The sequence below is a fragment of the Oxyura jamaicensis genome, chromosome 2, assembly GCF_011077185.1.
Source record: "Oxyura jamaicensis isolate SHBP4307 breed ruddy duck chromosome 2, BPBGC_Ojam_1.0, whole genome shotgun sequence".
Taxonomy (NCBI): domain Eukaryota; kingdom Metazoa; phylum Chordata; class Aves; order Anseriformes; family Anatidae; genus Oxyura; species Oxyura jamaicensis.
The window spans coordinates 137473591-137495571 of NC_048894.1; the positions used below are offsets into that span (position 1 = coordinate 137473591).

General features: G+C 45.8%; 1 protein-coding gene across 2 annotated transcripts in view; it reads left to right on the forward strand.

Annotated features, from left to right (window-relative positions):
- Nucleotides 1-560: 560 nt before the first annotated feature.
- Nucleotides 561-21981, forward strand: part of GRHL2 (grainyhead like transcription factor 2) — a 63791-nt gene continuing 42370 nt past the window's right edge. For both annotated transcript variants that reach the window (XM_035319040.1, XM_035319041.1), the window contains exons 1-5: nt 561-755; nt 12444-12633; nt 15583-15650; nt 17166-17550; nt 21504-21556. In XM_035319040.1, the coding sequence (XP_035174931.1) occupies nt 736-755; nt 12444-12633; nt 15583-15650; nt 17166-17550; nt 21504-21556 (716 nt within the window). In that variant the 5' untranslated portion in view covers nt 561-735. The remainder of the gene's footprint in view (nt 756-12443; nt 12634-15582; nt 15651-17165; nt 17551-21503; nt 21557-21981) is intronic.

Here is a 21981-nt window from a genome sequence, read left to right on the forward strand (position 1 = left end):
AAAAACAAACAAAAACCCAACCCGACGAGAACACCGAGCGGCGGGGCGGCGCTGCGAGTCCCAGCGCCGCGTGAAGCGGCAGGGCGGGGGCGGCCGCCTCGTGAGGGAGCCCCGACGGCCGCCTCGCCCCTCCGACGGCCGCCGCCACCGCCGCCGCCTTCCCTCCTGCCCGCCGCCGCCTCAGCGCCGCCATCTTCCCTCCCTCCCTCCCTCCCTCCCGCTCCCCTCCGCGGCTGCCCGGCGGCGCGAGGCGCGCTACCTGGCGCGCGGCGGCACCTTTACCTGGGCGCGCCTCCGCCAATGGCAGCGCACCTGCCCGGCCGCCCCGCCCAATCAGCTCGCGGCTCGCCCCCCCCGGCCCCGCGCCTTTACCCCGCAGCCCGGCGCCGCTCGGCCAAGTTCCCGGGGGCCCCCCGCCCGGGCCGCCCCCCCCCGGGGGGGGGGGGGGGGGGGGGGGGGGGGGGGGGGGGGGGGGGGGGGGGGGGGCGCGCTCGCTCCGCCGGTCCTGCCTCGGCTGCCAGCCCAGCCCAGCCGGGCCGAGCCGGGCCAGGCTAGGGGGGGAGCAAAGCAACCTTTTCCAAAAAAAAAAAAAAAAAAAAAGCAGAATTACCAGTAGCTCTGGTTCTGCCGTCCCGGTGCGTTCACACGCCGCACACGCCTTTACCTGCACAGACCTGAAAGTCCAGTTCCACCGGGGAGACCGAGGAAAAGGGGAGCGAGTTCATTGGATCAAACATGTCACAAGAGACGGACAAGTAAGTGATGGCAGCAGGCGCGCTGCGCCCCGCCGCTCGCCGCGGCCGCCCCGTGCCCTCCTGCCCCGCCGCAGGCACGGGCCGGCAGCGAGCCGCGGCTGGCTGCCCCCCTCCCCTCCTCCCCCTCCGGGGAGCCCCTTCGGGCTTTATTCCTTTACTTTAGATTTTTTTTTTCAGTAGTTTTTGGGGCTTCCCCACCGCCCGCCTCGAGCTGCGAGCGCCCCCCCGGGCCGCCCCGACGGCGTGGGGAAGGCCCCGCGGCCCTGCTTCGCCGCGACCTTCCTCGTCCTCCTCCTCCTCTCCCTCCTCTTCTTCTCCTTCCTCCCGTCGGGGCTACCAAAAAGCGCCGAGCCCGGCACACGGCGACACCGAGCTACGGCCAGCCGCCTCCTTCCCCCGGCCGCCCTCGGGTTCACGCAGCGCTCGGTGCGGAAGACCCCCAAATTCACCATTTTTTTCCTTTATTTATTTTATTTTATTTTATTTTTTCACGCCCCGGGGGAGAAGCCGGTGGCTGTGCCCGGGGAGGCGCCCCGGAGGCCTGGCAGCAGGCGCAGGAATGCGGCCGCAGCCCGCCCAGCGGGGCCGCCAGGGCCATCTTGGGTGCCCGGGCTGCGGGGCGGCAGCGGGGCGAGGAAGATGGAGGGCGGGCTGCGGGAGGGCAGGCTGCGGGGGGACGGCGGGCATGGCCGCTTCGTGCCCCCCGAGCCGGGAAGGGCGGCCTCGCCCCGCTGCTGGGCCGGGAGCCGGCCCCGCTGTGCTCCCCCGGGCCCTTTGTGGAGAAGGAGGTGGAGAGGAGGAGCCTGCCCTGGCGCCTGGGATGGTGACCCGGGAGAAGGACAGAGAGGCTCGGTGACAACCCGCCTGTCAAGAAGGAGGTTGTCCGGCAAGAGAAAAAGCCGGCGTTGAGGGCCCTGGTAGGGACACGAAGGGAGGAGAAGCTTTCAGAGGAGAAAAATTAAAAAAAAATACGACTCCTGGCCTTTTCAAACTTCATCTGATGGTGGTAGCTACCGATGTGAAATAAAAGTGATTGTGGTAGGAATCGAGCTCCCAGCCCTCACTTTGTTCCCATCTCAGTGGCGATGGGAGCAGGAACCAGTGCCACGGGAGGCCCGATAAGCAACGTCCGTGAAATTAAGGTGATTGTGGCAGGAGCGGAGCTCCCAGCCCTCGCTTTGTTCCCGGCTCTGTGGGAATGGGCACCAGTGCCTCAGGAGGCCCAATAAGCGCCATCGGCCCGTGATTCAAGTGCGAGGAAGGGAATGAGGAGAGAGCCCCGAGGGATGCTGGCGAGGCGGGGAGGAGCAGCGGAAAGAGCAGTCATTGAGCTGGGAGGGGAGCCAGGTTAACTCTGAAAGACCCGAGGGGCGAGCAGCCCTCAGTGAGCGCATCCAAAAGCTACGCCAGAAGGAGAAAGGGGCCCACGAGGTGCTCCCCGGCCAGGCATGCCTGCCCCATGGCTCATAAGGGCCACAGCACACCGAGCACAGTTACTGGGAGCGAGAGGGGAATTTGGGGGGGGAAGGTAGCAACTTTGTACCACGGCCAGCTTTGAAGTAGAGAAATAGTGCGGTTGGAAACCTATCTTCTATGTAAGGCTATAGGAACTTGGGCAAAAGTGCTTCTCTTCTGGGTTTTGGATGCTATTAAGCCATGGGACCATCCTTCCTTTCACCGTAAGGCATAGGGGTAAGCTGCAGAGACAGGGGCATTAATGCCCTTTGTCCCTGCTCCGTGTGGTGCTGCTGGTGTTATCACTGAGGGAGAGGAGAGCACTGCAGAGCACGCAGTACCCTCAAGTAGTAGTAATTCCCCTGCTGCAGGTACGCCTGTGATCTGCTTCTGGTCGGAGGTGTTTAGAAAATCCAGAGGGGGTAGGTAAGAGTTTGAAAAGGAAGTCAAAAGTAAATCCCCTGGGCTCTGTATACACAAGTGTAATGTGAGAAGACAAATACATTTGTTTTCAGAAAAGATGGAATGAGAAATTAGATTAGGGGGTTGCATGGGAAGGCTTTTTCTTTTTTTTAAGGCTCTAATTCTATCCAATGAAAACCTAATCCAGGGAGTACAAAATTATTCTCCCCCACGTGGTCTTCTTTTTACTTAAAAACAAACCTTCCCTACAGGCAGGACTGGGAAGGGAAGCTCATTATTTCGAGGTCAGTTAATTTGTCAGTGTCATTGGACATGTTTTTGAGGGACTTGTGCTAGCAAAGTGCTGATGTAGACAAGTAAGCAGCAGGGGGGGTGCTGGAAGCACGGAGGGGCTGCTTTGGGTGCTACCTGGGCCATCACCTTTGAGTGAGGAAGGCCGTCCATGAGGTGAAAATGCTAAAGATGAAGTCCTTTGATTCTTATGCAAAGTGAGGAGCTTGGAAGGGGAGATTATCCCTAAGACACTCTGCGTATCTCCCTGTCTTTGCCTTTAGTTTTTGTGCTTAAGTTGGGTCTTGCCTGCTTTCTTCCACAAGCTCCTATCGGCCAGAAGAGATAAGACATGATTTCACGTGCATTTTTCAGAGGTAGCACCGACCTCAGCAGGCCGTGGCCACTTGTTCCTGCCTCCCTTCCACCCCCTCAGTTGTGTCAATAGAGCTGTTTGTGCCTCCGGAGGACTGGGTAAGAGAAGTGTGGGGCTGAGCGTAGCCTGGCCTCCCCTTGGAGGTTATTTTTGGCGTCCATTTTTCCTTGTCTGGGTTCATCATGCTGTCCAAAGATGTAGGCCGGAAAGGTGCCCTGACTGTAGTCTGTATGAATAATTTATCACCGCACAGCTCCAGATTCATGGCTAGTAAAGCTAATTGGTGACCTCGATACTTGTGAGTCTGAACAAGGCGTTAGAGGTTGCCACCAGCCCCGTGAAGGAGGAGCAGCAGTTGTACCACCACCATGGCCTGTGGGACGTGACACAACTGTCCCCACGCTCCCACTGTTGTGTAAGTTGTGAGTCCCACACGGACTGGGGCTGAAGCGTGAGGAACGGGCCCGGTGGCAGGCCTGAGCCGATCCCCATGGCCCTGGCTGGCCAGCAGTGTGACGGGGAGCTGCCGCTTGGCCGGGCAGGCTCCAACCACCTCCGTACGCATGAGAGCGGCTGAGGACACCGGGCAGACGGGGCCGGGGCGTGCTCAGGCTGACCACATTAAGGAGGGCACCGAGCACGTCCGTGTGGGTAAATAACTGAGGGGAGAGCAAGCCTGGATGTGGGAATGGGTTCAGACCTGCTCCCGTGTGTCAGCGGAGGCATGTTCCCATCCAGCTTGCCTGTGGCTGAAGTCCATCTTGGACTCTTCACAGGGTAATTCGGCCCTGGTTTCGTATTTCTCCCTGGATGTGTACATGTAGTTGCTGCCTTCATAAGATTTAGCTCAAGCGTCCAGTACTCCAACAGCAAAGGGCATTTATGGTTTACAGTGCGATTCTGTGAATTATACTTAATTCTTCCTTTGAGGGCCAAACCTGTTCCCACCAACTGATGGGGAATGGCAATTAGGTTGCAGACTGCTCTACTATTTATTTATTTATTTGTTTTTCCACTGCTGAGGGTCTGGATAGACAGTCCATTGAGATGAGTTTTCCAGTGTTACACATCCAGGAATGAATGGAGCAACGGGAATTAGAGGTGTTTAGTGCTTGCACTTTTCAGGTGTCAAACCTGCTCTCGTAGATATTCACCAGAAAACGTCAATCTCTGTACAAGGAAGGTGGAAAGTCAGCACGCAGAACCTCACAGAACTTGCAACAGCCAGCTTAACTGAGTGGAGTAAGGGTATGAAATGGTTACGTCTTGCTGTAGCACCGGTGTGTCTCTAGTGGTGAGACCAGACCGAAGATCAAAGCAGAACAGGAGGGAGGGTTTTTTGCCAGGTCACTTACCTGCTTGCAGTGATCACATAAGCTCCTCCTTGTGAAGGAAGAGTAAAGACATCATGCTTGTTTTGCAGGGACACATGAAGGGGAAATGATATTATTATACTAACTGACATTTTTTGATTTTTTTGTCAAAAAGTTTCACAAATACTAATCCAGTGCAGACCATGATAGTTTCCATAAGTTTTTTCTAATGTAATTATGGAGCAGCCCATTAAGTTGCCTTTTTTTTTTTTTTTATGCACACACATGCACACTAAATAGCATTTTAAAATGCTGATTAGGAATTCATCATGGGATGAATCTTCATTAGCTTTCTAATCAGTGATTGGGACAGTAGTAGCTAATTGAAAGAAAAAGACTAATTAGTTCAGATGCCTAGTATACAGGGACACTGTCCTGTTCTTTAATAGCACTAACTTTGTAAAGAAGAGAGCTGTTGCTTATGAAATATTTAACCAATGAAACCACATTAAGTGCATGCGAACTGTGAAGAAATCAAATATTGCAACATACCTGTAAGTTAAAAACGTCTCCAGCCTTGAAGATTACACATATCCGTGGATTCGTTACTTTTCCTAATAGCTTGAGATAGTGGCATCTTTAATATTCCTATATTTTAGTTCTGTAAAGTATGCTTTTGCTTTTCTGCTCTTTTTTCTTTGGTGTTGTGGGCAATCTTGACTCCCAGGATTGCTCAGTCATGAAATACTTGCTTTTCTCCTGCCCATGTAAAACGTTTTGTATTCTGAAAACCCAGCGACCTGCTATTAGTGCAGCACCGCTTCCATTCCCATTAACCTGCATGGGAGTAATGAATGAGCCAGGGCTGCAGGGTCAACGGGCAGGTTAACCTGCGGCAGGCCGAGGAAGCTTTGTCATGACCTGTTCTTAATTTTAAAGCCCACTGCTGCCGCTTCAAGGCAGCTAAAACAACTTTGGGTGCTGTGTGTGCTGGAAGTACGCTTTTGAGCAAACCAGAGCATGGCCTGATCTGAAGCTGCTCAGTAACTGCTAGTTTGGAGCAAGTCCGTTAGCTGTAGGGTCATGAGCTCCACAGAGTCTTCCTTTTTTGAGGAGATGTCACTGTTTCTCCTACATATATGCTGAAACCTGCCTTTTTGCTTTTTTTTTTTTTTTCTTTTTGAGAGAGAGAGATTGTTCTCTGCTTGACTTAAAAAAAAAAAAAGGCAACAGGCTTAGTGCAGTAATAAAAATGATTGTCTGGTAGAAATAATATTTAAGTAAGAGTCAAACAAAAGAGTCTCTGAAATCACAGGTATAAAGTCTGCCTGGAGATGAGTAATTGCCTGCTTGTGATAGTCCTTAGTAGGCATTTACTAGTCTTTGTTGCAGAGCTCTTTTTTGTACCTCCACTTTGACGTGCTTAATAATATTTTTGTCAATGTTAATGAATCACCAATTTATTTTAATCTTGTTAATCACTATTACATGGTTAAGTTATTTTGGGTCTGAGTAAAAACAAATAAAACTTCTAGTACACATGTAATTGTTGAACTAGTCTGTTTTGCCATTCCGTTCATGCTCTCAATGTATTTTACTTCCTCTCGGAGTGTTTTGTAAAGGTAGAATAATTTCTTTTAATCATTTAACATGTTTGATCTTGCTTGGATTTGTCTTGCACTCAGAAAAAAAATAATTGCCCCAAAATTGCGAGAGTCTCAAACCTGCCTTCATTAGTAGGCAAAATTACTCGGCCTCTTTAATGGGAATTTTTTCCTTGCTATGGGCAGCTGGCTGGGCCAGAGGACATCATATCATGCTTTCCTGGTTGTCTAAATGCTTTGATTTTTCCTTCACTTCCAAGTCGTTTGTGTATTTATATGCCCACTGGATTGGACTAAGTGCATTTTGGAGACCTGTTCATGCTTCTGGGGAAGATGGGATTGTCGGCTATGAAAGATAAAAATACCAAGATGCACGGGCCATAATTTTCCTGTTCATTAAGCATTCACGTTCCTTTGGAGTTTTAACAGAACACAGCTGTCTAATTGGAACAAAAATGTTGCTGACTTTTTAATTACAACTTTGGCAATAAATTCTGAGGAGTCAAAACTTTTTTTTTAAACCAAATAAAACTTGCAGTGAGACAATGGTGTATTTTTTTTTTAACTTAATGTCTAGGAAGAGCAGTACGCTGAGGGTAGTAAATTGGGGCTAACCTTTGGATATCACTTTCCAGCACCAGGAGGATTAGGGCTAGGATTTACACTTCTTTCTATAACGAGCACAAACAGAAATTTATGGTCTGTGATCTAAAGTTTAACTTATAAAGCTTCTATGGGATCTGTCCTTTAGCTGATTTTTAAATGGTACTTAAATCTGTGCCCATGGATTCATATGTATGTACATCAGCTGTAAGACAGATTGTATGAACATCTGTTATAAATCTGCTTTATAGCAGCCTCATAGCTGCCCTGAGAGTTGTGCAAGTGTAAACTAAACTTAGAAAGGGCTTTAGAGCTATTGAAACACTTACTGGTGACTGATCACACTCTGCCCTCCTTGGCTGCGTCGCAACTGAAGTGGGAGCCTTTTCCAGCACTTGGCTGTGGCTGGAGCATGGTCCCTTTTGTCATAGCCAACGAAACACAGGTGCCATTGAAATTGTTCACTTCTTTGCACAGGAGGAAAGCTAAGCAGGCAGGTTTCCTTCCCGTAGCACCCTGGGTCACAGCATCCTGCAGCCAGGTCTCTGAGCTGGACGTTGAAGGGATGGGAAACCCAGGATGCAAGCAGAGTCCCTTTGGCTAGTGTCTCGTACAACTTGTGTTTCTCCCAGGGTTTCTAGACTGGAGACAGTTGCCCTGTGTGCTTTCTTATCAGCCAACAAAAAGTGAGTTTCTGATAAATATTCCATGGCCTTGGCGTGCTGGGCTGGGAGCCAGGACAACGTGAGTCTGTCTTGCCTTTTCCAGTTACTTGATTGGCGCTACAATGTGTGTGCTTTATAATAGTTGTGTGGACCAAAGCCTCGTGCCTCTGCTCCTGAAACAACAGTTCGAAGAGGGTGCTGCACATGTGTGCCTGCTGCTCTGGTCTCGCAGGAGTAAGAATAAGGCAGGCTCAGGCCTGGGCCAAAACCTGCAAACTGGGCTTTCTCCCAGTCCCTTACTGCCCTGCGCACTGTACCTGGTGAGCTCCTGTCCAGCACCTCGCCTGCACAGGGAGGGGATGCCCTCGTGTCTTACTCAGCAGATGAAGAAGCCTGTAGAGGAGTACCTCAATTCTTTATTATTTTTTTTCTTTAAAATTTGTTAAAAGAACAAATGCAATGTCCTAACAAGCAGTCAGACCCCAGGAAATGGTGCCCAGCTTGGCAAGTCTGCTCTGTGTTTCAGGGGTGAATTTCCCAGGCAAGGCAAAAGCTGGGGGCATGCAGGAGTAGACTTCGTTCCCCACAAACACCAGCTGGAACGGCCTGCGAGGCTGAGCATATGGTAGAGGAGAGCAGGGTGACTGACTGCACAGTTCCTCCAGGCATATCGTGTCTGGGTCCATCCATGCACTCGAGTTAAAGGTATTTTTGTCTCCACACCCACAGCTCTCTTTGCACCAGCACTTAGTAGTGGGAAGGGAGAGAGAGAGACATCAAACCTGTTCTTACTCCAGCCAGGATCAATGGGGTTTCTATTTTTGGGTGTTTCAGGATATTCTGTGGTTTATGTTCAATCAGTGGGTTGTACCCTCTGCAGCACAGCTGCATCTGCATACTTTGAATTCAGTGGCAAATTTAAGAGGCTGCATGAACTTTCCAAATCCAGTGGAAATCTCAGTAGCACCTAAATGGTCGGAGAGACTCGAAGGCAGGAAATCTTTTCTGAATGAAAAACAAACTCTGATCCCAAAGCTTCCTTCTTTCACCACTTTTCATGAATGCCTTAATGGACATTTATGGTTCTGTGCAAGTTAGTTCACAAATTGCATGAAGTTGTGTGAGAATTTGTCCACAGTAGGATTTTGTAGCCCCAAGTGCTAGCTGGTGAAAGTTCATTATCTCATATCTGAAGGACTTGTAAGGCCAGCCCTTTCCATTCACTTCATTTATTGACATTAAGATGGTTGAGTCCTGTCCAACCTGCCTGTCCAACCTGTGTTGCTTTACTACAGGAACTGAAATGAAACAGTGAGTACATTGGTGAACATCTCTATTTATACACTACATTTGTAGTATCTGGTTTTATAAAATTCAGTAATATGTTTTCTTAAATTCAGCAGTATCAGTTTGTCAGATGCAGAGATCACTGGTATAATTCTGGAAATCGTAGATACTTCTCTTAGGAGCAAAGCACACAAATCATGCAAGGCTGGTACAAACAAGAAAATCTCTACTGAATAGGTGGAGGAAAAATGATTTTTTAAAACAAAGGCCATGTAAAGTCTGGTCTTGTTACAAACACTCAGGTGTCAGGGAATCTAGCCCCTAAGCTAGGCCATACCTCAGAAAATGCCTTCATCCTTACACACCTATAAACTAAGACACATAACCACCTACTACTGTTTAACGTAAAACAAGAGAAAAATATTTGGCATTCATTAGGAGCTCATTGGATAGCTTGAAAGGAAATCTGCAGCTTTTCCCTGCCGAGTATCCCCACTTGTTAAGCTGTATCTACACCGTACAACAGTGGCGTGATCTCGGCGTGTGTAGGCATGCCTCTCCTGGCTTTGAAGGTTAGTGCATGTCCCGGCTGTGGCGAGGAGGAGGAGGAAAAGGAAGATGAGGACGAGCAGTGGGCTAGTCCCATCAGCAGCAGGCACAGTCGGGGTTGGGCTTGTTCTCCACCCAAGGCTTGTGCTGAAGCCTTGGGCTCTTCTGGAAGATGCACCTGGGGCTAGATGGGGTATCTCCTGCTATTGCTGGCCCTACTATCCCCACTGAAGGAGATACTAAAAAATGTAAAATATTTGTCTCCTTTGCTTAGGGTGGGCTTGATCTTTTAGGAGCCACTGCCTCTCTGTCACATTTCCATGATGTTCAGGAAAAGGAGAGGGGACGCGTGTGCCCACAGCCGCCTCAGTTCCCAAGGGACACCCTCTGTCCCACCCAAACGACCTTAATTAATAGAGGAGTTTTCCTAAAGCGAGCACAGTTGTTTTGGCTCACTGCTTTGGGTATAATCTTTGAAATGATTGACTATGTTAAATCATGATAATTAGGCCTGACCATTAACCTCCCACAGAGCTGATTACAGGGTGGGGGGTGGGGAGTGGGGGGGGGGGGCAAGAGGAAGTTTTTTATTTTTCTTAGTGCTATTGTTTCGGGCTGTTTGCAGAGTAAACACAATGAGTGTGGCGGTTGATTATGCTGCAGACTGTCTCTGGCCAGAGGAGATTATTTAATTTTTAAACATGAAAACTGGAGTTTTAGCGCAAACACGCTCTGGGGAGATGTAGGGGAGGCTCTGGGTCCATGCACCTGTGGCTTCCCAGCCATCCCCACTGTTCACTTGCGGCCTGGTTGTGCTGGAACTGTATCTCTTTTACCTTAACTCTTCCCAGCACGATCAGACACGACACCTGAGGGCCAGCACTACCTTTTTATCACTTTAGGACTGCCTTCACTGTTAGGGCAGGCCAGGCGGGCTCCTCCCTTCCAGCATTTCTGCAGACGAGCGCAGCGTGGCTGGCAAGAGGTGTTTTTAAAGGGCATTTCGCTGTCTGCCCGTAGCCCTCATAAATCAGTTATGACGCTCACATGGATGTGAGAGAGCGGCCTAACAAAGGACAGCTCTCGACGGTAAGCTAAGATCACTTCAGGAAGGCGAGGAGTTTTGTGCGCCGCCCTGAAATGCCGGCGGTGTAGCTGAAGGGGAGCTTTGTTGAGGAAAGGAGAATCCTTGCATGGAAAATGAGCTCTGAGCCAGAGAGGATTGGCTATTCCAGGACGGGAACAGGCCCTCAGCCACCCCTGGCACAAACAATGGGGCCGCTGCAAATCTGATTTGAATCGCTAACAATAAAGTATTGAAAAGGAAAGCAGGCCTAGCAGTTCTCTCTGTCTTTCCCCGGGTTCCTAATTTGTGCTTCAGCTTTTGTTTGTTCTAACAAACCTGCAATGACACAAATGTGAATGCAAGGAGGGCAAAAGTCTTTGGAAGAGGTGGCAAAAATCTTTGGAAGAGGTAGCAAAAGGCCAGGCAGAAAGAAAGGCCCTCAGGAGAGAAGGGAAACTTACAAAAATCCAAGTATTTTAGATGAAAGGAAGACATAACCTGAACTGAAATTGTTGGGTGTATTTTGTGAAGCAATGAAATGCCCTCTTCCCCCACCGAGTTCACAAACTGTACTCCATGTTCCACATAGATGATTTTGTTTTTCATTAAATAAAGAAACCTGTAAACAGTGCTCTTGTGGTAAAGAGATGATAATCTCAACCACCCCCTCCTCTTCCTCAAAGGCCAGAGAACACGCTTGGCTTCAGCATGAAGTCCGTGTGCTGCGGGCTGGATCCTACAGACGTTCCCATCCCGTGGCCGAGAGGACGTGCACAGTCCGGGCTGTGGATTCAGCTGGGCCCTTACCGAGCAGGCACCTCTGCTGTGTGGGTTTTGGATGACAATTTCTTGCAACAGCCCAAGTTTGTTGTGCTGGCCCTGTAGGACAGAAGAGCATAAAGAGGAGACTGAAAACCAATTTTTGTGTGAAAGACAGCATGAAATGTCCTACAAAAGTCACGGGGAATAGTGTGGCTAGTCTCGCCAGTGAAGGCAGTGTGATCAGTCACTGCACAGTCTTTGCAGCTTTGGGATTTGTACAGCGTAACGTGTTAAAAGTTTCATCAGGATCCTTGTAACCTGAGCCGTAAATCTTGCCAGTGTTCTTGCAACGTGCAGTAAGCACAACACCTCTCCAACTGTTTCCCTGCCTACTCTGTTTTCCTGCTATCTTGTGTACTTTTTTTCCCCCTAGCTACTTTTGCTACTTTTTTTCCCTCTAGCTCTTTTATCCCTGCGATTATTAAACATTTTACAAAAGCAGGTACTACTATCTTGATCTATGTTTCCATTATACTGGAAATTTCAGCCACATCTGTGGCAAAGTAACCTCTCGTGATATCCACTGGCACTGGTCAGTTTGTACCACGTCTGGGCTGGAGGAAACTGCTCCACTGCAAATCCCACCTACTAATGGTCTTGTGTATATTTGCCATGGCTCTGTAACTACATGTGGTCAGTGATAAAGTGGGAACTGAGCCCAAATATGTTAACTTCTTGTGCTCCGTATGCTGGACCCATTGCTCATATCTCTTGCTATTCAAAACCTGTCTCAAGTTGCTGACAAATTGCATTCCAAAAGCAGAGAATAGCTCAATTATAGGATGTACCCAGTTATTAAATACAGAACTGGACGCAGTTTAGGTGAACACTGGACTAGCATTGCATAATTTTTTTTTTCCATTTGTGTCTTCTTATTGTAACTGATTTTAGATAAATGTATTTTTCCCCAATCAAGTGTACATCTGGCAAAAATACTGGTGCAAAGTTGTTCTTGTATTGTTGCTTCCTTTTTTTTTTTTTTTTTTTTTTACAAATAGTTTTAAAATATTTTAATAGATCTAACTGCATTAGTAAAAATACATTTGAATTACAAGATCTACATGCATAATTTTTTTGGTTAAGTTCTGAAGTTATCTAATACTGATAAATATTTATGTCACAAACTTTATTGCAGGGACGCTTGATGTAATCATGTGACTTTCATGTAGCTATGTGATGTTCTTTAACATGCCTTGTGAATTAAAAATAAAATAATCCCTGCTGGATCACAATTTTATTCTTCCTGTCTATGCAGTAACAAGCGACTTGTGGCCTTAGTGCCAAATGACACTTCATTCAACACCAGACGAGCGTACACCAGCGAGGATGAAGCCTGGAAGTCATACTTGGAGAATCCCCTAACAGCAGCTACCAAGGCTATGATGAGCATAAATGGTGATGAGGACAGTGCTGCTGCTCTTGGCCTGTTGTATGACTATTATAAAGTAGGTAACTCCATCGTTATTCCACCCTGCTGCACTGGCAGGGGCCCAATCTTAACAGGCATCAAAAGAGCCATTTTTCAGAGACAGGAGTCACTATGTCTTGTTTTCTCTCTGGTACTTGCATCAGGCATCCTTTCTGTTTTAGGAAGTCTATCTGCATCTGTTTTCATGTATTTAGTTCTGGAAGGAAAAAAAAAATATATCAAAATTTTCATATCAATATGCAAGCATTATTTCTTTTTCAGCATTGCATTCTTCCTTTTACCTAGGAAGAACCTTGGATGAATAAGCCCCCTTTTTATTTGTGCTCCTCTACTTGCAGTATTCCTTAATGAGTGGAAAAGGGGAGACCTTGTCCATCTGTAGGTTTGTCTACATTTTGCTTCATTCCACACATTTTAGTTTGTTCTTTGGCTGCAGTATCTCTCATCTGACAGTTTCCCATGTTATTTTTATTTGTACAATGATTGCAGCAGGCTGTGTACAAACTCACAGTGAGGTCTAGCCCTTGCACTCTAAGTTTGCAGTATAATCAAAAGGTGGAGGACAGAAATGGAGCTGGACACAGATCTAATTCAATTTGCAGGGCAGCCAGTAACATACAATTTCAGTTTGTATCTGGTTTTATGCCCAGGGCTTTACCTACCATTTCGATACCACATTTCTTTTTCATATATTTCATAGTTCAAACAGGGCTTCTGCTGAAATTGGAGGAGAGCCCTACAGGGTGCAGAAATTTCACTCTGAAACCTAGGCTCACTCTGGAAACAGAATCTGTGTTGCCTACCAAACACTAAAATATGAAATTGTTCATTTTACTTAAACTACCTCAGTGCTCCTGAAGCCACCTCAGCTTGAATTGGACAGATGATCTTTGAAAGCCAGTAGAACAATGCCAGCTCCCCTCTTAATTCATAAGGAGGTGGAAATGGAAGTTGAAAAACCTCTGCTGCTGGCATTTATTAGTATAAATGCTTTTAGTGAATGGGCTTCTCTTCCTAGTCTCTGCTACAATCATTAAATGAGTGTTCAGGAAAAAGGGTTTGTAGGCAAAATGCCATATACCAACCTTATGATTTGTTTTATTTCTCTACTGATAATATTTCAAGAGGTGTCCCATTCTTTTGTGTGTTGCTGTCAGCAGAGAAGGACTTTTCCCAATGAGAGTGAGGAGAGATCCTGTTCTCTGCTTTGCAGTTACCACAGTGCCAGAGTCTGAAGTTAATTTCATAAAATTCGGGATGTGTATGACCATCTGGAGTGTTGGCTTCTGTCTTAGCAATACCCTATCTAGCAGTTCATTAATCTGCTGGATTTTTTTTTTTATAAAAACAGAGAACAGCCCATTCCCTCCCCATAACTGTGTTCCAGTAAACATATCAGTTCCTCATTCCAGACAGTTGCAAGAGGCTCAAGGGTTCAGATGTAATAAACGGTGTTAATCTCAAAGCCGTTTCCAGCATTCAATAATTACTTCTGACTTAAAGTGGGAGAAATGGATTATTCTTGTTGATGCCCTCAAAGAGGAAGTTAAAACCTAACTTCAGCTCTGTGCTGTACTGTGGAAGTGCAGAGGACTTCCAGTGCATAAGGCTCCCTTGCATTGCCCTTATTTATCATCCGGCTCGTTTGTTCTGATGTGCCTGGTAATGGTAATTTTTTGAAGTGTTTTTTCCAGTCAATAGGAATTAGCTGAATATAACCCCCCTCCCTTTTTTTTTTTTTTCCTTCTCCTTTTTCTGGTACTGATATTTATCTAAACATAGACCTTCCTTCAGGGATAAATATGTGATCTTAACATGGGAATCAACGTGTGTGAGCTGTGGCTTGGAACCCACTTCTAAAATACATGAAAGAGCTTTGTTAACCAGCAGGACACTTAATAAGGAGAGAGGATGTCCCTAAGAGCAGCAAAGGCTCTGGCTAGCACTTCTGGACCCTGCTGCTGTCTTGCAGATATTGCTGATGTTAACCTTGGCTACTGTAGTGCACTGTAGTATTGTTTTTCTCTCCAAATTTAAATGTTTTCCTGAACTTCTTATAAAGTATTTAGAGATAAGAAGCAAGACTTTAGCCTCTTCTTAGGTCCGTTCTTGCTCTTTAATCCTGAGTTAGCTGCTGTGATGTAGTGGGTATACCTTCTCTTTTAAAAACAGTAGAAGTCTTAGATCCAAAATTACTGGTTCAGCAAGAAGAGAAAAACACAGTCACGGCAGCAGCTTTGCCCTCGGTGATTTAATTTCTATGCTGGCATCAGGAATCCAGAATGTGGGAAGGCAAATCTGTAAGTCGCTTACGGTGTCAATTTTGAGGCTATTGGGGTCATATTTGACTTCATTTTTACATCTCGTGGCTGCCGGTGCACTCAGCAAAGCAGAAGTCAGTGTTCTGTGATGACATACCAGGGTGCCCCGACCTCTCCCCGTGCTAGTGAAGAGAAGGATCCGCAAACATCCCCTGGTACGAGTTCTGCATTCTCCCGACCGCTCTGTAGCGGGAGGACTGTGCAGCTGGCTCTTGGGGTTTAATTGAAAACCCTGCTTCCTCGGAGCTAAAAGGGTCTCCATGTAGTGCTCATCAAAGGATCATGCCTTCATTCCCATTGTTATCCAGTAGAAGTGTGTGTGTCTGAGAGTTGGGAATATAAACTTAGATTTTGTCAAATCTAGACCTAGCTTGATATTCCAAAGATAAAGACATGTCGAAGAGAGCTTTGCTCCAGATTTGTGTGCCCAAGAACTAAGAAAAAGCACAATCTCTACATTTTTCTGTTTGAAAATTATCTTCCTGTTAACGATCAGTCTCCCATAGAAACACAGTTCCTGGCATCTGTGAATTAGACAAAACTGATGCATTTACAGTTTTCTAGCTGTTTATGGTAGAGCAATCTGAAGTTGCAAATACCTGACAGTTGCATTTACCTGACCCCATGCCTGATGTTGTTCTCAGGTTCCCAGAGATAAAAGGCTGTTGTCTGTTAACAAAGTGAATGATAACCAAGAAGACCAAGATAAAAGGTACAGTATTATTCAAAATCATACACCCAGATACTAACAGTGTCGATCGGTTGGGAACTGAAGAAGCTATGATAGCCTGAGGGGTTATGGTTTTCTTCCAAAAGATAAAAGAATGAAGAGTGTTTGAGGAAGCAAAGTTTGCTCCTTTTAATTTATTAAAAATTAGAATAGGATTATTAAAAGTGCAATTTGCAAAGTAGCAGAAAGTTGCATGGTTTCTGTTTTGTTCTTTTGCTGATGCTGAGATCAGTAAAATCAGATTGATAGTTGGCTATTGACTGCTTTTCTTTCATTTTTTTTAGGGCAAAGTCTGAGTAACTTGGACTCAGTAGCCTGGTTTATGTCGTTTAATTTAACATAACTTTATGTCTATCCATATGCAAATAACTGTTAAAATTACTCCATTGGAAAGCTTTTGTTACTCATCTCAGATTTCAGGCCCCCTCAGGAGTCTAAAAGTTACTTGATGAGTCAGAGGAAGCAGATTCCTGTCTTCATTAAGTCTTGTGCACCAGGGAAAGCGTGTAGTTAAGGAGAAAGAACAAAGTTTTTGCATTTAGGAAGCTATTTTCATGAAAAACTGTAGTGGAGAGAAGCTACATGGGGTTTATTTCAGTGTAGCTAATTCAGGACTGCCCTCTATGGTGTTTCCTAGCTGTGTTGCGTGAAAGTTTAAATAGGTAGTAGGTAGAAAGTCACTGTTTCAGAACAGGACATGAAAGTGTTTTGAGGGACAGCTTTACATCTGCTAACTCCAAAGAAATTCCAAAGTTGAGTGTGATCGACAAAACTGGCTTTCGGTGGAAAGCCAAGCGAGAGGAACCCTGATGTCAGAACAGATCTCCTGGGCTGAAGACAAAGCAGAAACCTACTAAAAGGTTTATAGGTTAACAATTTAATGTCAGTGAAGCTACTATGAACAATCTGATTGTTTTCAACAGCAACCGCAGGTAGAGACGTGGGAATGCTGCAGGGGTTACCTTGCACCCACGATCTTGTTACTGATCTACCCTGATACAATGGGATTCCTGAGCTTGTTCTTCCAGAGGACCATCGGTGCCAGAGTTACACGAGCAGTAGCGGCTCATCAACAGCCCAAAAGAGCATATGTCAGCACACAAATGTTGCTGTTCCTCCTATTTCTGCAGATTACTTACTGTTAGTGATTCATACCTTGTTACTCTTTATGCTTCTTTTGTGCCTAAAGGTTGTTGCACCAGACTTTGCATCCATATTATAAGCCAAGACAGAAGTAACCCCAGATATGCAGAATTTTATCATAACAAGTCCTACCAATTGTCCTTCCCAAGCCATTAAAGATTTTGGGACCTCCCTGCTTGCCTTGCAATGTCGTTTGCCTAGTATTTGTTAATGTACTACTTGTTATGGCAATGGCTTGAAATGGGTAGAAAGTGCACAAATCTTCTTCCCTGCCATCTAAGACCATTAAGCTATCTGAGGAGGAGATTTACTTTATCAGGACAGTCCATAACGTTTTTTGGTTTTGCCTCACAGAAATTGTCTCAATACCACGGAAGCTCAGAGCAATTTGAGCGGGGGAGAGAACCGCGTGCAAGTCCTGAAGACGGTGCCTGTTAACCTTTCCTTGAACCAAGATCCGCTGGAGTCATCCAAAAGGGAATACAACACAAATGTGTCTGGCAGCTCGACGCCAATTACAGGGACTGGAGTGACTGTGGTAAAAGCAGAGGAGTTCACCCCTGTTTTTATGACCCCACAAGCACACTATGCAAGAGGAGAAAATGAGGAGCACCGAGGGGTTATTTTTGAGCCATACGAAGTGTCCAACATTGCTCCCCACACAAATTATCTCAAAGATGACCAGCGCAGTACTCCTGACAGTACGTACAGCGACACCTTCAAAGACGGAGGAACAGAAGTAAGTTTTTCATCTCAAATTAGCATCTAAGAACTCAATAAAAAGCTGTAAACAAGATAAGGAGATTTGAGCTTGTAAACAAGATAAGATTTGAGCTGTCCACGAGAGCCATTAGAAAAACGGTAACGTTAGTTTCAACAAACTCATCTCCTTGTCATGTTCCTGTCTGTGCTCTCGTTATAGGGGGACATCATGAGGTGTTTCAGAAAATGTTTTAAAGTTGTTTATTGCAAACTCAGACAGTAACAGATACTGATCTTTTGTCTTCAGGGACAGTGTAGCAAGTAGAGGATAGTTGCCATTCTGAAAGATCTGTTGTCCATTAACTAGATCTGTCTTCAGACTACTCATGACAGTAAGAAACAGCAGCCATTTGTAACTGGAAAATTCTTGATGTTCTCCTGAAAGTGCAAATGAGCAGTGTCAGTCTGTGCTGCTAGATAAACCTAATTCATTCAGAAGCTGTCTGTTGCACCAGGCTCTGCTCTGCAACATAGGCAAGTGAGCAGAACTAGTAGAATGAATTCACTGGAGGGGAATGGAGAAGTTAACAGGCAGGGAAAGAAGTACCCTCTGGCTGCTTTTGCCTGCAGCAAAATAATGCATACAAGTCAGAACTGTAGAAAGGTAAAAATTATTTAAGGCTGACAGTACCTCTGCAGGTAATTAGACATACTAGGTGGTAAAGCTCTCCTCGGATTTTCCTTCTCCTCCTCCTCTGTGAAATTGTACAAGTAACAAACAAAAGCACAGGACAAGCCACATTAAGGATAAGTTGCTCATTTTGAATGTATGAGAAAAATTGTTATGTTTTTTGTATGTGTATGGTAGGAAAGTAAATTGTCTCCACGCAGGCATCGTAGATCAAGACGTCTGAAGGTGAAATCCATTTTAAGATACGGAAACGTTTCTAGGTCAACTAAATGAATAATTAATGAGGGAATTCTAGCTTGCCATTGCAAAATCAGAGAAATCAAACCTGGGATTAGAAACACAGTTGTGCATTATCAAATCACATTATTTCAGCTATTTTTCATTGTACTCGTTGTTGTGGTCTAACCATTGACACTCATCAATGACTTTTTATGGAAGTCTGCTAATAATGTACACATGGCTTTCCCTGGGGAGCTGCACCCGAGCAGTTCCACCATGCTGGCTTGGTAGAAGACATGCTGCTGGAAGTTACCTGCACAGTCTGTGCTGCTCCAAGTCCTGTCTAAAGTGCAAAGCTGTTCAACCTCATGGGTAAAAAGGGAACTTACATCTATTTTCTGTCCTTGCATCCCAAACTCTGTGTTATGGTATCAGTCATATTTTAAGTGTTTTTTAAAGTCATTGGTTATCTTTTAAAGCAGAGTATGATATTTGCTGTCTAGGCTTTCTCTGCAGCCTGTGGAGAAATAGGCAGCTCAAACCTAATAGCAGAAGTGGGGGGAATGAATTTTCAGGTGTCATTCTCTCCTGTCTTCACCTCACCTCTGTACAGGCAGACTGAGCTTTAACTAGGTCCCCATCTGTACCTGCTCGAAATGTAGGCTGTTAGCAGCCTACCAGCCCAAAATGTTCATGTGTATGTGACACAGGGGAGCAGGAAGAGCTTTGCCACCCCGCTGCAGAAACAGCCTGCCCCTTCATTTGTTCTCAACCACCTAAATCCTGGGATGTGCCCTCACCTGGCCATGGTGTGTTGGTGTCTCCAGCCACGTGCTGTTGGAAGGGGCAGTGGTACGAAGCAGGTGTGGGGAGAGCATAAGGTAAAGTGTCAAGACGTACCAAGAGAGAAACTTATGTCAGATTAGTATTTCAAGTAAGAATAGAGTAGTTCTTACTAGTTTTCCTGTTCATTTAGTTACAGTCGCTGGGTTTGGCTGCAGTAAATTTAGAAATTTAGTATTTCTAAATGCTGTAGTATTTAGAAATAAAAAGTATTTTAGAATACTTTTACTTAGAAATAAAAGTATTTCTAAGTACTGTAGTATTTAGAAATAGTTTTAAGATGTTTATTGAGTGACTCAGTTCTGTTATACTGAAGGAGTGCCGAGTTTTTATAGATCCCTGTGGCAGTGGATGCCTCAGTCAACCTGTGTTGTGTTCTTTTGATACAATTTTAGGAATGTAAACATACCTTTCTCATCTCTTTTGTTTTCATATTTATCTGTGATTAATTTATGAGTCCTTTATAATATAGGACAAGATTTTCAAGGATAGGTAAGTGAATTGAATGTTTTTGAAACAGTGGCCTCTGGCCATCATGTAAAATGGGACCTGCATGCTAACATGGGACCATCTTCACTGTAATCATAGAATCACAGAATGGTTTGGGTTGGAAGGGACCTTACAGATAATCTAATTCCAACCCCCCCCGCCATGGACAGGAATACCTCCCAAGAGACCCCATAGATCTCTAACAGTATTTAGCTCACCTATTCTGATGCACATTCAGCCTTGACTTTTGACCTCCAGGAGATTCTCCTAACTGGTACAGCTTGCCTTTACACTTCACTAGTATCTTACTGGGTATTTATTGTGGCACAGTTGTGCATAAGGTAAAATTACGAATTGTTTAAAAATGACCTGACTTGAGGCTTCTGGAAATGAAACAGCTTTTTATTGATGAGTGGTTATCACAAAAGAAATCCTGGAGATTAAATGTGATGATCCATCAGTGAATGAGAATCATGCGTTTGAGGCAAAAGACAAGCAAAGAAGAAAATGGAAGGCTTACATAATAGAGTACAAATGGGCTTGTTTGCAGAGGCAGGCAGAGTAAAAATCCTTGCTTAGTCTGTGCAAAAAGACTTCATTTTTGAGAATTCCATCTCTTGATGTAATTTTTGATAGCTTTGATAGGTGTGTTTTCACTTTGTAAAGAGTGCCTCTAGGTCTTATTTCATCTAGTAAAGCGTGCATTTCACTCAAGCAGAATGGTATATTGAAGGTGAAATCCTTTCACAGACTCACAGAGTGGCTGAGGCCGGCAGGGCCCTCTGGAGCCACCTGGTGCCACCCATGCCCAAGCAGGGACACCCAGAGCAGGGTGCCCAGCACCACGTCCAGGCGGCTTCTGAAGGTCTCCAAGGAGGAGACCCCACAGCCTCTGGGCAGCCTGTGCCAGGGCTCCGTCACCCGCACAGCACAGAAGGGCTCCTGGTGCTCAGGGGGAGCCTCCTGGGGGCCAGGTTGTGCCCAGGGCCTCCTGTCCTGGCACTGGGCACCGCTGCACACAGCCTGGCTCCGTCCTCCCTGCACCTTCCCCTCAGGGATTTACAGACAGTGATGAGACCCCCGGGCCTCCTCTGCTCCAGGCTGAGCAGTCCCAGCTCTCCTCAGAGAAGAGTTTCTTCAGACACTTGATCAAAGCCTTAGCCTGCATCACCACACCTATTCAAAACAGGCATATAGTAAGTTTTATCAACATTTCATTGTAGTTCCTAAGGACAGCTGGCCACACACATAATTTTAAATAAAGCAAAGCAAAACCACTGTGAAGTCTCTAGGAAAATTGGGATTTAGGTCTGAACTTTTGGGTAGACCTGTGCGGTGTCAAGAGTTGGACTTGATGATCCTTAAGGGTCCCTTCCAACTCAGGATATTCTATGATTCTATGATTTCTTTTGAAAGTCTGCTTGTCTTTGAGATGGGATGTGCATTTACAGGTGTGCTTTAGAATAGGTTAATGTGCAGGCAGGGAGTACAATAACGCACAAGGTGTTTTTCAGCTACATTCCTCTAGCACTTAGGTTATGAAAAACTAAAAGCTTGTTATAAATGAACTATCTCTATCAATTCTAGAGTAAAGACCATGGACACTCCACCTCAGTTTTTAGGGATTTCAGTTTTAAATGGCTGATGGTTTCTCCTGAAGCGTCCTTAAGCAAACACAATTTTGCTTTTATTGGTATTTTAATTTTGTTTGTATCAAACTATGCATAATTGTTGTTTTCATTTTTCAGAAGTATCGCAGTGTGTCAGTGGGGGCTGAGGAATATATTTACGAACAAACAAGGTATGGCATAAACTTTGAAATGCTTTGGCTGGCATCACATAAGAATGTATGAAGGAGAGGCTTCTGTGTCTACTTCCCACCCTCCCTCTTGTCACCCCAGGGCACCTGCAGGCCTCACTTGACACTGACCAGCATGGCTCTTCCCTTATCCTCCTGTGTGTTAGCTTTCAAATCTGATCGATTTGTATCTTCATCTATTAAGTTTCCTCAGCACTGTTTTGGGTTGTAACTCCTCTTGACCCCCTGGAGTTATGTGAGATTAAAACTGTTAAGAGAACCCCCCCAGGTAACAGGGCAGAGCTTTGACAGCTGGGTCATGGAAGATCGTTCCCGTTTCTCAGGACAGCAGGATGCATAGCCCAAACGTTCAGGATGGCTGAACTGGCTCCACTCACCTTATGAAATTTCTGTCTTTATTTTCCTTC